The following is a 16,649-nucleotide window of genomic DNA, read 5'->3' on the forward strand; positions in this document are numbered from 1 at the left end:
AGGGGTCTCTATGCCCTTGGGGACACATTTGACACAAGAAACAAAAGAAAGAATTTGCAAACGAGAATTTGTTGATGTTTGTAAGCTTTTACATAGAGAGGTGCAGGCGAAGGAAGGGTCAAAAGAAGGAGGGTGGGAGTGGCCAAATGACCAAAGGTTCCTACCAGTATTGAAAACTGGATGTGTGTTTTGTGAACGCTATCAGGAGCAATGTGTCACCATTTCGAAAATTATAGATATAGTGGGGGCAACTGAAATGGATTGTGGGTTTTTTGCTTGGTTTCGGTACGATGAGGAGTTCAGGGCTCACTTGGCAGTTGATCTGGACAAAGAGTGGAGTGACATAGATAACTAATTATAGATGCACTGGATGAGGGCTGCTAGACCAGTGCCAGTGGTGCACACAGCAAGTAGGTTGCCACTATAGTACAAGCCCTTTCTTGGGCTGCCCACCCAGTTTGGGTTGGGTTGGGGGTTACAGGTAGAGGACAATTCCCACAAAATGGGGCATGTTGGGCAGGGCGTGGCCAACATGGCACCTGATTAAGACGACTTATTGAGAGCTCTGCGGCTGGCCCATTCATAATCCTAATCTTCCATGCAGCATCTTGTGCAACACCTGCCAGACTGAGTACTGTGACCTGCTCCACACACTCCAGATACACTTGCCTAATTTGCTGGGCCACCCCTGCATTGGGGGTGGCCGAGCAGATCTGTGGGCTTGTTGGGCCTAGGGTGCGGCCCTGGGCCTACAACAGGGAGGACCGGGAGACTGCAGGCAGGCGGTGCTACAGGGAGACGTGGAGGCAGCCTGGCTCCAAACATCACCTCAGTGACTGGACAGTGAGGGCACCTTCGGAACGCCTGGCCGGCCTCTGCCACCTTGTGATAGAGGCTGCGACCCACCTGGCGCCTCCAGCGGTGGTTTCATTACTTGGGTCGCACGGCTGCGCACCTTGGCGGTGCTTGCAGACACCCCTGTTGCTCCCCTGGGGGCTAGCTGGGAACACCTGCAGTAGGCCCCTATGGGGGAACAAGTGGAGTGAAGCCTTTCCACCTGATTGTGCAGATTCCTGGACCCGACCACCCACATGCAGCACTAGGAGAGCGGTGATTGGCTGCATTTTCCCTTTGCGAGTGGTGACCTCAGGTGACACCACCACTCAAGCTTTTGCCCTCCACCAATTGCCTAGGGCCAGGGAGAGTACTTAGCACCCAGCCTGCATTAACCCCAACTCTTGGAAAACTTGGGATCTTGGCCCCTTATTGTCTGTAACATTATGTTTGCCTGCAAGGGGACACTCCGAATTATAGCATCCCCTTTTCTTGGTTGCCCCCGCAGAGGAACTTCACTATTGGCATGCAAATGAGGGGCTATTTTACACTTCTACCTGCCAGACACTCCGACAGGCCCATACGAGGACCAGTAGCGACACAGGACTTCAGTGCCCCGGAAGCAGTCTGCATGAACCAGCGGTGCCCTTCAATCCTCTGCTGTGCATAACGTAGCTAGGATGTTCCTGCGCCTAGATGCAACCCCCATGTGCTACCTGTGGGCTGGGACCCACGGGTGCTATCTGCACCAGCTTGTAACCTTACGACACCAGAGCATCGTTGGCCAACATGCCTTTACCCGTGAGTGTGGGGTGTCTGTAGCGCTTGGTGTTTAGCTGTTTCCCTACCTGGCCGGACCAAGTTGTTATGCAATCTCCACATTCTACTTCTATTGCCAGTGTACAGCTGGAGGCCCCATTATTGTGTGATTCACATTCCCAGAGAGGTGACGCGGTCCACCTCAGCTCGAAAATATCCTGGAACCCAACAATAGTGCAGCTACTACCATGGGGCAGCTGAAAAATAATAAATTGCTCCAGCAGAGAGATGGGAATCCACCACCCCCCCCCAATCCTTGTCCCCAGACCACACTTTGGATATGCTGCGCTATTTGAAGGCCACTTTGCACTTGCACTCAACCCAATTTGACAGGCCATTTCGGACACCAAGGCATCACTAGAGACTCGAATAGACACCATATTTCATGATGTAAATTGTTTGAGAGTGTGGATGAAACAGAATCCACGGTGCCTGGCATGAAGCCTATGGTGAAAGACCGTCAGGAGCAGCTGCAGAAAAGAGGCTGAAGTATCCAAGCTCCACCACAGAGTGGAAGATGTGGAGGGGTGCTCCCGGCGAAACAACATTCGACTGCTAGGGTTCCCTAAATGCTCAGAGGGGCCCAGTGTTGAGCTATTTCTGGAGAAATGGCTAACTGAGATGGTATTGGCAGTTAGGATACCAAAATTATTTTCAGTAGAGAGGGCACACTGTACCCCTGGCAGATCTCCACTTCCGGAAGCCCAGCTATGCCTAATAATAGCACGTCTGCTGAACTATCAAGACCGTGTCTTACATTACAACAGTTCTACAATAAGGGTCCCTAGCACTTCAAGAATGCCCTAATTACTACATAGCATGATTTCACCATGGAGGTACATCATTGAGGAAGCTCCTACCAGACATTCAAGCAACGTTTGGTTGACCTGAACTTAAAATATGCGCTACTTTGCCCTGCGAAGCTCAGAGTCATTGACGGCGACAAGACTCATGTGTTCATGTCGCCCGAGGACATGTGGTTCTGGCTGCATGCCAAGGGACTTTCACAGGCCTATACACAGGAAGGTGGTATGGAGGACTGGTTAGTACCTAAATCCCAGTGACCTATATCCTTGAGGCCATCCCTAGAACTGGTGGCAGTGGAACAGGCCTGTGCTGTAACTGAAGCCTCTCAGCATAGTGCAACCTCCTTCATGCTGCTGCGTATGAACATGCCATCGACCTCTGAAACAGATACTGATAACTCAACAGCATGACTGGCAGATTTACTCAAGGGCCCTCAAATCACAACAAGACCTGCAGATGACCTCTAATATACTCTAAGGTACTCACTGACAACAATCTACCGGGAGTGATCTGGATGGGCCTGGCCATCGGTGGCCCCAGAGGGCCCATAGGACCACTGGTACCCTACAAGTGGGTTTGATGTGGACTGATAAGCTCCTGCACCTCCCTGAGGGGCATCCAGCTGATCCCCAATTTGCTATAAATCACAATGCTAAGTCCCCATGTTTGTCTGGATTGTGAAGTGATATGTTGAGTGTGAGGGTGCCCTTGACTGGGAATACGCGGGGGCCACTTAGCGGAGGAGACCATACACAATTGTGCCATGAGCATTTAGTGGACTTGCAGGTGGTGGTCCTGTTGTTCATACTAGTTTGCACTGTTATTTAGGGGTGGTTCTTTACTGGGAGATACATACTTTCAGTGGGTTCGCACAAATGCTCTTTTATCTGGATCAGGCCGGGGCATTGCTCCACTGTGTACAGGCATTACTCTTGAGCTTGTCTTTCTTGCTTGACCCGTTCTCCCACCAAGTTGTTCCATAGGGACACACTATTGTTACAGGCATTAATCACATGCCCTTTGCACTGTTTACAGGCTTGAAGGCAGAAGGCGATCAGGCCTGGGATGTGGGAGTTGTTTTTTATGATTGTTTGAATGTTTTGGGTTTATTTGCTTGGCTGGGTGGGGGGGCGGGATCTAAGGGGGACGACAGAGGGGACAGGGGGACATTAGGATCCTGGTGCTCACTGATCTGCACTTATGACCACTGTATTTCATATTTTAACTTGGAAGATATGGGGCATGGCCACCCCGACACGAAATATAGAACCTATCCATACCTTCTCCACCAACATATTCATCTAGCATGTCTCCAGGTGACTCACCTCACAGGGGGATAACTTGCTAAACTACAGAGGTGATGGAGTGGGTATCTCTATGGTACGAGTTATTCAGCCTATGCCCAGAGGGGACTTATTTGGATTGCTCCAGAGGTTCTTTTGTGCACTCCAGAGTACTCTTTGACAAGTAAGTGTGTTATATCATTTTTGAGGGAACTCTAGCTGTCTTCCTGATTTACATAGTGTCCCTCTATGCTCCCAACACTGCCCGGGGTACTCTCCTAGCTTCCCTCACTCTGACTATACTGCTCGACTCACAAGCCCCTGGGGTATGGTGGGTGATTTTATTTGCATCCATAATACACACACTGATCGCTCTCCCTGGCATGCAGGGTTTTCAAGCAGCACAACATTTTCAACAATGGTCTGGGCACTCTAATTTGCATGATGTTTGGTGAACGGGACACCCCACAGATGCTGAATATTCCTACTATGCACCTGGCCACCAGGTCCAAACCTGATCGGACTATCTATTTTGCAACGCAGGCTGCTGGCCCCTTATTCGTGGCTTCAAATACCTGGGCAGGACCCTTTTGGACCACTCCCCATTGCACTCGCGATCCAGTGGAGTGGGGGTCAGGGGACCAATGTGACAGCTTCGAAGGGAGGCCCTGTAGGACACAGTCTACAAGGAGACTATAGCGCAAAACTTGTCTGGGTACTTCGGGGAGAACATGGGTCGACAGGCTCTCGTGGACTTAAATGGGATACCATGAATTTGGTCATAAGGGGGCACCACAGCTCCATGACCTGAGAGCTCGAACAATGCTTGTTCACTCTGTCCTGGAGCTAGAAAAGCATGTACGGTCCTTGGAGGTCGAGGCGGTGTGGGGTCCCAGGCACGCTGCTGACTGACGGACTTGATCACCAATACCGGGAGGAGGCACAACGGTTATGTGCCTTGGACTATAAGTCTTCCCTTGCACCCTAACACACCAATGGAGACAAGCCGGGACACATGCTCACATGATTTTTACAGACAGAGACATCCAGAACATTGATAGGAGCCATACGCAAAAGGGAAGTGCACCTCAGAAATACTCAAGTGGCTATTATTGAAGTATTCGCTCAATACTATGAGCATCGGTACTCAGTGCCCCCAGGGATCCCCTGACCCGAATTCACGAGAACCTAAGAACAATAACCTTCTCTCATTTTACCCCACTGCAGTTATTAGACCTAGATCAGCCCTTCCCAATTGAAGAGGTCAATTTAGCTATCCGTCAGATGGCACGCAGTAGGACCCTGGGTATTGACGGGCTCCTGGTGGAATCTTATGCCACCTTTTGAGCCACCCTGGCCCCTTCCTTACTTGAGACATACTAGTAGATGCATCAGTGCAGTGTTCTGCCCAGCTTGTTATCCGTGGCACTAATAGTAGTGCTTCCAAAACTGGGAAGGGTCTTCTTTTGCGGTTGGCTCATATCGGCTACCTTCAATGTTGAACATTGATTATAAAATTTTAAGTAAGATCCTTGCACACAGGCTACTTCCGATACTTAATTCCATGATCCACTTTGACTAGTGTGGATCTGTGCCCCACAGAGTGATGCATTATATTAGGTGACCCTGCCATCTCATTGACGCGACAAATAAGAAGACCGATACTCCAGTGGCAATTACCTTGGACTTTGAAGAGGCGTTCGACACACTGAGCTGGCTCTATTTAATACACTTCCTTGAGGCGATTGGGATGGGCCGGTACTTCCTGGGTTGGATTAAACTGCTTTACACTGCTCTGCAGGCACGGATCAACACAGGTCATCAGATTTCACGTTCATTGCTCATTGGCAGAGGGATCTGTCAGGGATGCTCCTTGTCCCAGGTAATATTTGCATTAGCTATGGAACCACTGGCGGCTCTACTGTGTGGCAATGGACCTGCTCGGAACATCACGGTAGGACCAACATGGTATACCATGTCTCTCTATGCTGATGATTTATTAGTGTACCTTCGGGATCACATCACCACGTTTCAAGCCCTTTATGACACACTATACCGTTACTGAGAACTCGCCAGACTTAACATCAACTGAGGTAAGTCCTGTATCTTTCCCATGCGCTGGCTTCCCCCGGACCACCAGGAATCGCTGAGACTGTGATGGCTTCGCTGGTCCCTGGATACTTTTCGGTACCCCAGGGTTAACATATACCACACTGATGAAGATATGCTTCACAGCAATCATGCCAAGGCCCTATCCTCAATTCGGCAATCACTGAGCCTCTGGACTGTCTTCCCCTTTCACCTATGGGTAGAGCTGCTGTTGCCAAAATGATATTCCTCCCTCGGCTATCTCTTAGCAACTCTTCCAGTTGTACTACCCACGTCATACTTCAAGACCCTACAGAGTTTGGAATCGGAGCTATTATGGGGAAGTGAGCGGAAGTAAGTCACAATCAACGTGCTTCAGCACCCTATGACAGAGGAGGGTCTCGCTGTGCCAAATCTGAAGCTGTACTATGCTGCAGCCCAGCTGCAATGACCATGCAGTGGCTGGCCTGAGACAACGTGATAGAAGGCGACATGATTGGGGCGGCCCTGGGAAACATGGACGTACTATGATGGTTGCTCACATCAGGGAGCCTGGTGACTGTCCTGGATCGCCTTACCTGAGTAGCTAAACTGATTTTGAGCTGATACACCCAGCCCATATGGCTGCTAACTCCCTATGCCCCTCAGTTACGCCTATGGAGCACTCCAGTCATGATGCGACTGTTACCTGCACATGCTCTATGGCAGGATGCTGGTATCTCCCAACTCAGCAATTTATACACTGATGGTGTGTTTTTCTCCTTCCAAAATCTGCTGAGCTTCATGGGCTTGGGGCGGGCCTGGTTTTGTCCTACACTGTGTTCAGAGCAGTGACTGGAGAGATATGGCTGTATGGACAGACTGAGCCACCAACGAACCTCAGCCTGCAATGTCTTTGGACACACAGGACAGACTGGTGTGCCGTCTTGATCCTCTATGCAGCCCTGAAAGGGGGAATGGCACTCTGTTAACCCACAGCAAAGACAAATGGAATGCCTGCCTGAATACTGCTCTTACCCTTAAGCAGTGGACGATGGTATTTAAACGGGTGAAACGGATATCTAGGAATGTACATCTAAAGTTCACTCAATTTAATTATGTGCACCAAACCTACCTTACACCTTATCACCTACACAATATGTTTCTGAAAGTGTCCCCAACATGCCCCAGATGTGGTCATGATGATGCCACATTTCTCCACATGGTTTAGGAGTGTCCCCCGTTGGCGCGCACCTAGACCCGGGTGGTAAAACACATTTCTGTGATTACAGATAACATGCTCTCCCTAGATCCTCTGCTATGCCTCCTGGAGATCACAAAACAGACCAAACGCAGCAAGTGCCACATGAATCTGGTTGACTAACATTGGTCCTCTTCAAGAGACTCATTGCTATGGCGTGGAAAGACACTCAAATACCCACACTAGAGTGCTAGCTTAAAATGACACATACGTGCGCCCTATTGGAGGTGGACGCTATATCACGTGACTGCAGTTTAAGGGGAGACTCTCCACACTCACACTGTGGGACAAATTTGTACTTAGATTGATAAGCTTAACCCACTGCCACCCGAGTGCCTAGAGTGCCACAGAGGACTGGGCATTATGGCTGTCTGAGTGTGTGGTATAAACGCATCGACCCCCTTCGGCAGAGACCATGCCCGTGATCCACTCCTCCTTCCCCTATGCTCCTGCTCCCAGGGGTGCAACCTCACTGGCCCAGGACCTATATGTAACTCATTATTATGAACTGCATGCCCCCACTTAGACACATGGTCGCCCCTTATTCCCTCCAGCCAAAGCATGTTTATCATTGCTATTTATGTATTGGTTCTTTTTTACTACACCTATACATTACCTATACTATCATTCACACAAACCACAAGGTCTAAATATATATGCTTCTTACCAAAGGTTTTCATTTTGGCTGTTCCATGGTAACAACTCCATGAATCCATTAAACATGATGCCAATTCTAACCAACGCTGTTACTTTTGTGAAATGTCAACTTTTGCACCATTGATAATTATGACCTGTGAACTTCAGTACAAGTTTGGTGAATGTACTAGCTACCAATAAAGGAATCAAAAAAATAAAAATGGGGCACGTTGGGCCTTCAGCAAAGGCCAATATATAAGGCTGCAGTGTCATTTCCAACATTACTGCGCCAATTGTGGAGGGAAACATCCAGTAGTACAATGTTTTGGAAACATCCTGGTTGGGTGGCAGAGACTGTTCAGGGGACAGGACAGGAGGAGGGGACAATATCATCTCATGGGAAAATGGACCTACTCCAGTTAAATTACAGATATTGCGTGATTGGTTGCAGTTTTATCCAAGGGGGCAAAATACACAATGTCTTTTTTGGGGTTTTAAAGAAAGTTTTAGATTATGTTCAGGGCCCACGGCAGAGTCAGTGGGCTAATAATATGAAATCAGCTGTGGCTAACTCAGATGTTAGAATGAAGCTCCAGAAAGAGATACAGAAAGAGATTAAGGCAAGTAGAATTTTAGGCCCTTTTGACTTTTGGCCTTCAGAGACTTTGACCATATCTCTGTTGGGAGCGGTTCCCAAAAAGAAGCCGGGTAAATACCGGTTGATTCAACACTTGTCTTGGCCTCATGGTGAATCAGTGAATAACTTCATAGCAATGGAGGACTCTGTGGTGCATTATACATCTACAGATGAAGGCATAAAGTTAGTGAGGTCTTGTGGAGTGGTGCACAAATGTCAAAGTCAAATATAAAATTGGCTTTTAGGCTTTTCCCAGTCCACCTGGAGGATTTTTCCCTGCTTGGTCTACAGTTTAAAGGTTCTATATTTGTGGATAGGATGTTGCCTATGGACTATTCAGTTTCTTGTTCCTTGTTTGAGATGTTCAGTACTTTTTTGCAGTGGGTGTTCCAGGCCCAAAGCGGTGCCAGATATGTATTGCTGGTTAGAAGGAGGGGCACAGGAGAATGTCAAAGAGTGCTCATCTGTTTTCAGGAGGTCAGAAAAAACAGAAGGACCAATGTCCAAGATAATATTTTTGGGTATTAAATTTGATTCTAAAAAATTTAGTTTCACATGGCCAGCGATGAAGTTCAGAAGCTGGAAGAAATGGTAGTTTGTTCCAAACTGGAGTTGAGGAAAATACAGCAGCTCCTTAGCCATTCGAACTTTGCTTTTTGGGTGGTGAGGACAGGTAGAAGGCTTGGTTTTTCCACATCTGGAGCAGTGATGCTGCTTCACAGAGTATGGTAGAGAGCATGTGTAAAAGCTGATCTGAGGATTTGGATTACTTTTTTGAGGGAATTCAATGGTGTAACAATGATGACTATATAGGAGGATTAGTTGCAGCAGGTTCAGATTTATTCAGATGCAGCAGGGGCTCATGGTTTTGGAGTGTTCTGAGATAGACATTGTGTTGCTGGAAGTGGTTGGTGGTGGCGCTGGTTGTTTGGGGCAGATTACTGGCAAACAGGAAAATGGTTTTCAATGTGGATAACACAGCGGTGGTAGCCTTGGTTAACTCCCAATGAGCAAAGGATGAGAGGGTGCTGCGTTTGTTGTGGATCTTTTTGCTATGTGAAATTTAACCTTTTTTTTTCAAGACACATGCATGGAGTGGATAACAATATATACGATGCATTGTCTTGATCGCAGTGGTGGAGGTTCTGGGAGCTGGCACCAGGAGTAGATGGGGTAAAGACCAGGATGCCTTTGGAATTCTGGGAGCTGGGAGAATGAGAGTGCTTGACCTGATCAAAGTCTGTTGCCAATACAACCAGGAGAGCGTATAAGCAAGCATGGACTGAATTTTTGGTTTTAATGGCAATGAGGAAGCTGCCATTACAGTCTGTTTTTTCTTTGAGACAAGAAGATACTGTTTGTTTCATCATGGGTCTGATTGAATTAGGCCTTTCGGCTGTTACGATTGTGGGTAAGATGGCAGGAGTTTAATCTTATGGTAACTGTTTCTGGGGTTACAATCCTATGTAAGGTGAGCTATGAGGGAGGATAGTAGCCGGTTGGGCACTGGAGGGTGGAGTGAGGATGGACAGGAGGCAACCCATTTCAGGTGTACGTTTCTGATGTATATTATCAGGCATTTCCATGAGGTTTGTTTTTTTGGAGTGGGAAACTGCATTATTTTCACTATGCTTGGTTTGGCTTTTTCATGGTGCCTTCCGCATTTCCCAGTTGTTGGGGGGAATGGGTAAGAAGAGTCTGTTGAGATCTAAGATTACAACTTCAGAAGATGAGGTAAGGATCTGATTGGCATGGTCTAAGACTGACCAGTTGGGTAGGGGGCAGGAAGTAATTCTGCAAAAAAGGGGCCTTTAAGAAGTTTGTCAGGTGCACACTAGGTAGACATTTTCATGTTCTGGAAGTGGTGACAATGGGTTTTCAGCGCATGAGGACTAATCTTGTTTAACATCCTTTCAAGTTTTCAGTTTTTTGTTGTTGTTTCCTTCCTGGGTTGTGTTGCTGGGCCCACCAGTGGTGTGTCAAAAGTGTGGCTTGTAGGGCATTGCTTTCTTTGTTGGGCGGCAAAGCAGGCAGAGAACAGATGCTTTGCAGACATCTTGGTTTGGATGGGGCTCGAGTATTAGTTTGGTGGTGGGGAAAGAGTGGCATGCGCTGGGGTGAATTATTGGGGTTTTTTATCTAGAAGGGTGTCTGGGAAATCATATCCTGGTTTATTTGTTATACATTCAGGCGAAAACAAGTTAGTTATTTTTGTTGGGTATTGGTCTGTTGAAAACTATGAAGAGGGATTTGTCTTACATTCGGGGCGGTTGGTCAGGTACCCACGTCATAGGGGCAGAGTTGGTGCAGAGACGAGTATGGAGGGATGCATGAAATCACCAGGCTATTGAGAAACAGAGAAAAAGAAGTGAGTTAACAGAGAAATTAGTACTTTTTGCCAAAGGCATGAGTATTTCTCTATTTTGCGACATGCAGTTACCATAAACAGATTGCTGTTTAGGCAAGATGTGGTATAACTTTCTGTTTTGGGAAATGAGTACTATTTACTGCAATTATGGTTTGCAGTTGCTGAGGCTTTAGGTGAACAGTTATGGACCTGAAGTGGAATTGTATTTTTGTGTAAGTTTACCTTTTTTTTTACGGTGGGGCAGGTAAACTCCTTGCAGGTTTTCCTGGTTGGTGGGAACAACAGGACAATCTTCCATGGGCAGGCTCAAATGGGATGAGCAACACAGAGCAAGGAGGTCTGGGATATGATCGAGGAGCATACAGTTGGCTGGGGTGAAGGGTACACAGGAGTGGATTTTTTGGTGGTAGCATTGGGGCAGGATTTGAGCCATAGGTTGTGGCCAATGAAGGGAAGACTGTGGAAGGTTTAATTAGGGATGGGGCTGATAAGGATTTTGCATGTATTAGTTAGGAATATATTTTTGTAAAGCTTTTTACCGAGAATGAATTTGGTTAATGAATTTTATGTGACATCTGACCTATTCTATTAAAGCAGCCTTTTACCTCTTAAGTTAGTGCTTGAGTCTTTGTCGGTTCTCGTCTCTCCCGATGGGTTCTGGGGTAGGGAGGCTTTTGGTTTTCCAGTCTTAGTTTTTTATGGTGTTTATTCTAAATGATTTATTTTCAGAATTGTATTATTTATTTGGGTATATATGTGTATTACTAGGGCAGGTGTTTGTTTTTGAAGCTGTATGCATTATTGATTCGATCAGGTTTCTGCTGGCAGGCTGGTCTGGTTAGGTGGGGGCAAGAGGACAATATTCCATGGAGGGCTCAAATGGGCAAACAGAGAGGGGATATCTGGGATATGGTTGAGGAGCATACACTGGGCTGGGGCGAAGGGAACAAGGGAGTGGGTTTTTTGGTGGTAGCATTGAGGCAGAATTTGGAACATAGGTTGGGGTAACCAAGGGAAGACTGTGAAGGGTTTATTAGGGGCAGGGGTGGTTAGGATTTAGATGTATTAGTTAGCATTATAGTGTTGTAAGGCTTTTTGCCAAGGATGAATTTGATTAATTAATTTTATGTGATGGAAGACCTGTTCTAATAAAGCAGCATTTTACCCCTCAAGTTAGTGTTGTGTTGTTGTCTCTGTTGGTTCTCATCTCTCCCTAATCAGTTACTGTAGAGCAGCCATGGGGGAGTATAGCGTTTAAGGATTGGGGTGTGATGGTAAAAGCTACTGTAACACTGCAAGGATGACTGCACACTTCATAACAGTCTACAAATAAATTATACTTGTGTGTAAAGAGCTCACCTAGCTGTACCACAACTTCAATTGCTCAGAAAAGGTGTGGTAAAGTGGCCCCAAAACTGTTAAATCAGTAAAATTTGGATAATAATCATATACAGTTAGTACAAATAGAAAGCAATTTCATTGATAAGGAGTTCGATGGTTCGGGGCTGGGTCACAAAAATATTTACGAGTTGGTGAATCAGTGCTGCTGCAGTGCTAATTCAAGTGTTCATACATGCCTTTCAGAATTGGTCCAATTGTTTTAAGCATGTTCTAGATCATATTATATATCAAACACTTCTTTTAAATAAATGTTCTGAAACCTATTTCCTTGTTTCAGACTATTCAAACTCCATAATTCTTGGCCTGTCAAACGTATTGACAGGTTTTTGTGAAGAAATAAAATCATAATTGTTGGACTTTCAAACTAGATGACCAGCATATTTTTGACCCTGAATTGAGTTCTCTAACTGAAAAAACTAACTTTGATGAGTTTGTTGGTGCTCCAATCAAAAACGCAAATATGTTGGGAGCGAGTATAATTTTAGATTTAACGATAGACTTCAATTCTGGAACTTGTATTTGTGTTTCCTGACTGAAGACTTACACAATTGCAAGACAAATATCCTTTCCTGACATCATGAACACCCAATGTTTCTAACAATTATGGATATTTCTAGCATCAGCATTTTGTAATCAACTGCTTCATTTCTCAGATTTGTTCTTTCTGCTTAAGACTCCTTCATGTAAATTGCACTAGATATGTTATCAGCCAGAATCTCATACTCATAGATAGTGAGCATTGTAGAAATAAACAAGGCGAGTGGGTGTCATTGATAACTGGCAATTATAAGAATCAACAGTTGGAATGTACAAAGATATGTAGTGAGGATATCAATTGCATCATCATTAGTGATGTCACTGATGATACTGTATGCAATGCCATCATTGATTATGGCATATCTGATGACGTTTGTGATATAGGGGGTGATTCTGACCCCAGCGGTACTAGACCGCTGGGGCCAGGGTCGGCGGGAGCACCGCATTGCAGACAGTGAAATTCGCGACGGGTGCAACTGCACCCGTCGCACCTTCCCACTCCGCCGGCTCCATTCGGAGCCGGCTTCCTCGTGGGAAGGGTGTTTCCCACTGGGCTGGCGGGCGGCCTTTTGGCGGTCGCCCGCCAGCCCAGTGGGAAACCCAGAATCACCGCAGCGGTCTTATGACCGCGGAGCGGTGTTCTGGAGAGGGGAACTTTGGCGGGCGGCCTCCGCCGCCCGCCAAGGTTAGAATCACCCCCATAATGTTTGAAATCCTGAGCAGTACATTCATGGAGGTAAGTTGGTATAGCTGTCTTAAATTAATATTTTTTTAATTTTCATTTTTGTTCTTTGTAAAATTGAAGTCACTTCAGCTAGCGATGGAATGTCTAGGTGTTATTTCCACATAAGCCAGTTAACATCCCTGTAAGCTATGTCTTTCACTGAAAGTATATAATACACATTTTACCGTTCTAGAGAAAAATGAGGGTCTTCAGACAGAATTGCAGCATTATGTCCTTTGCTTCCTTATTTCCTAATTGTTACTATTACTAGAATGTTGGTAATTGATATTTACTACAAGGGTAAATGAACAGGAGCAGGTAAATTATGTACTTCAAGTTTTAATGAGTCAACAACATTAAAAATAAATAATTAGGGGTGGTTGTAGCTCACGTAATTCTATATAGCGCAATCACGCAGAATTACCCAACAATTCAGCAATATTTTGCAGAATTATGTGAGAACAGTAATTTTGCATTTAGTGTTATTTTCTTAGCTTACAAATGCCCTCTTGTGTCCAAAATGGACATAAGTATACATTTTGAGCTAAGAATTTGTGCTAACAACAGAACATGAATAGCAAGCACAAGCAACCAACTGCTCCCTAAGTGTGCAGGATTTTCCTCCAACGTACTTCCAGCATTTACCACTAGTTTCTTGGCACAAAATGCACCCTCGCATCCAAAAATGAATGTAACATGCTAAAATTAACAGAACATAAACAGCAGTGTGAACAGCCATTCAAATGTTCAAAGAGTAATGCAGAGTTACGAAAATTATTCTGACTTTTCTGGTGTTGTTGAAATGCTGCTCAGGTCTAGAAATAGGGCCTGATTACAACTTTGGAGGAGGTGTTAATCCGTCCCAAAAGTGACGGTAAAGTGACGGATATACCACCAGCCGTATTACGAGTCCATTATATCCTATGGAACTCGTAATACGGCTGGTGGTATATCCGTCACATTTGGGACGGATTAACACCTCCTCCAAAGTTGTAATCAGGCCCATAATCTGTTTGAAGAATAAAGTGCCAATAAATATTATGTCAATATATATTATGTTAATATTAAAATATTATGTTAATAATATTAATAAATATTATCTGCTGTATTAAATAAATATGGTATTTAATACATGCAGATATAACTAAGAAAAGTGACCAATGGAGTTAAAACAATTGAACTGAATGCACATTAGTCAGAGCTATAGTCTTGTGGCCTTTCTTAGTGTAGCACAGTAATAGCTTTGTCAGTCACTGGGATATGGTCGAGGAGCATACAGGCTTTGTCAGTCACTTGGGTCCGATGGAGTAAAGCACATACTAAAATGTTGCTTAGGTAGGGCATGTCAATGCATAAACTGCTGACCACTAACACCACCCGGTGGATTTTCTGTGGACATTGATTTGATCTACTCTCAAAGTACAGCCTGCTCTGAACTGGCCATCTTCTGTTGCAGATCAGCCCTCCCAGTGTCCTCTGTCTGCCGGTGCTGAATATTGCCAGAGCAGAGTTCCGCTTTTACAGCGAGATACGGTTCATTTTGGAAGAGCTGAGTATCCCGGAGTCATGCCTCGTCTTTCGAGATGAAATCAATTTACTGCAGCTGGATGAAGAAGGAAAATTATCTTTGACCCTCGTTCATAGCTGTGCGCTGACAAGGTACAGAACATCATAATTCCACTGCTTAATATTAATATTTTATTTCAATATGTTGTTCTATTTATGAAATGATTAGCCATATTTTCCGCTTTTGGCGTAGTATTCCTTCTGCTGGGTGAAGAGAGTGCTCGAAATAAGAAGCAATTTACTAGATTACTGGCAAAGGTGGCATTTATTCCGTAATTCAGTATAAGTGATCGAAATCAGTGGTTCTTAACCTGTGATTTGGGGACCCTGAAGGGTCCGCGAGGCCTCTTCAAGCAGTTCGTGACTGTTTTACAACATTAAACATTATGAATATTAATAAATTAAAATAAATGAAGTAGACACAAATAAATAAGCAAAATTGAGAACTTGAATGCATTTACAAATACAATTGTGAATTTGACCAAATATTGCAATATTTTGGCATTTGTTTGGTGTATACATGTTTTTGTAATTTTCTTTAATGTTGTGAGGTTCAAATCTAAAAAATGCCAAGGCTTGGGGTCCCTAGGTTTCAGTAAGGCTGAAGTGTCTACAGCAGTCAAAAGGTTAAGAATTGCTGATCTAGATATGATTTAGATAAACACAGGAGCACCTCTCAGGGCTTTGTTGGGGCAGGGCGGTGCGTGGGGGAGGGTGGGGGCAAGAGGGATTAATAAAAAATATAAAAACATTTACTTGCACCTCTGCTGCCTCTGCACCGTTCCTCTGCTGCAGCAGCAGGCACAGGCTCTCAGCCTGCCCTGCAGCCAATCGGAATGCTGACACTAGCATTCACATTGTCCGGGAGCGCCCAGCCAGGGCACTCTCAGGCAGACTGACAGCCTTTGCCTGCTGTATCCAGCCCGGCAGCAGAGTGCTGGGCTGGAGAGAGCCGGTGCGCATGTGTGTTTGGCCGGCCTGAGATGGCCGGCCAAACATACATGCTCACTGAGGGGTAGTGCTGAGCACTCTTCCTCCATTCCCGTTATAGCCTATATTATCATTTTGTAGTAAAAGTTTTGCAGCTGGTGCTGCTGGCGGGAGGAGGGGGGGGGCAACGCTCCTCCGTCATAGTGGAGGAACCACGCCTGGATGAAGATAAAAAAATCGAGGAATGCTATAGTTCTATCTGCACTACTTTACAAATTAAAGGGATGACCTCACACATCAATACTTACAGATAATCTGTTTAGGATATTGGTTGGTAAAGAGACACTGAGTACAAGCAGTATAAAAGGCAGTCACTTTCATCCTGAACACAGCATTTAGATATCATTGGTGCTGCCTGTCAGAAATCAAGACCAAGTGTTGCTCCTGTCCCTCACTCTGTAAGCTAAACTTCGAGAATTTAAACTAGAGGACATTTCTACCAGCTCCACTGTCCCTTGTAGTGGTACTACCAGCACCATTGTTGCTGCTGTCACATTGTTTTAACCGCTGACTGCATGATGGCCTTCCACATTTTACACACATGCCTACACTCCTGCCCAAGATCAGTGTTAAAAAATGGGTTTCTGGAGAAAATGGGTTTCTGGTTGGCAGAGCTATGCACCCTTTCCAAGCAGGAACCACAATCCTAGTCAGGGTAAGTCAGACACACACCAGAATTTAACCTGTGCTCACCGCCTCGAAGCGTGGCACAGAGCAAT

General features: G+C 45.5%; 1 protein-coding gene across 1 annotated transcript in view; it reads left to right on the plus strand.

The window, feature by feature from the left end:
• LOC138303708 (protein prune homolog 2-like) overlaps positions 1 to 16,649 on the plus strand; it is a 1,166,077-nt gene that overhangs the window by 302,908 nt on the left and 846,520 nt on the right. The window contains exon 4 of the mRNA XM_069243093.1: positions 14,831 to 15,033. Coding sequence (XP_069099194.1) covers positions 14,831 to 15,033 — 203 coding nt within the window. The remainder of the gene's footprint in view (positions 1 to 14,830; positions 15,034 to 16,649) is intronic.

This window comes from Pleurodeles waltl, chromosome 1_1, assembly GCF_031143425.1.
Source record: "Pleurodeles waltl isolate 20211129_DDA chromosome 1_1, aPleWal1.hap1.20221129, whole genome shotgun sequence".
NCBI classification, from domain to species: domain Eukaryota; kingdom Metazoa; phylum Chordata; class Amphibia; order Caudata; family Salamandridae; genus Pleurodeles; species Pleurodeles waltl.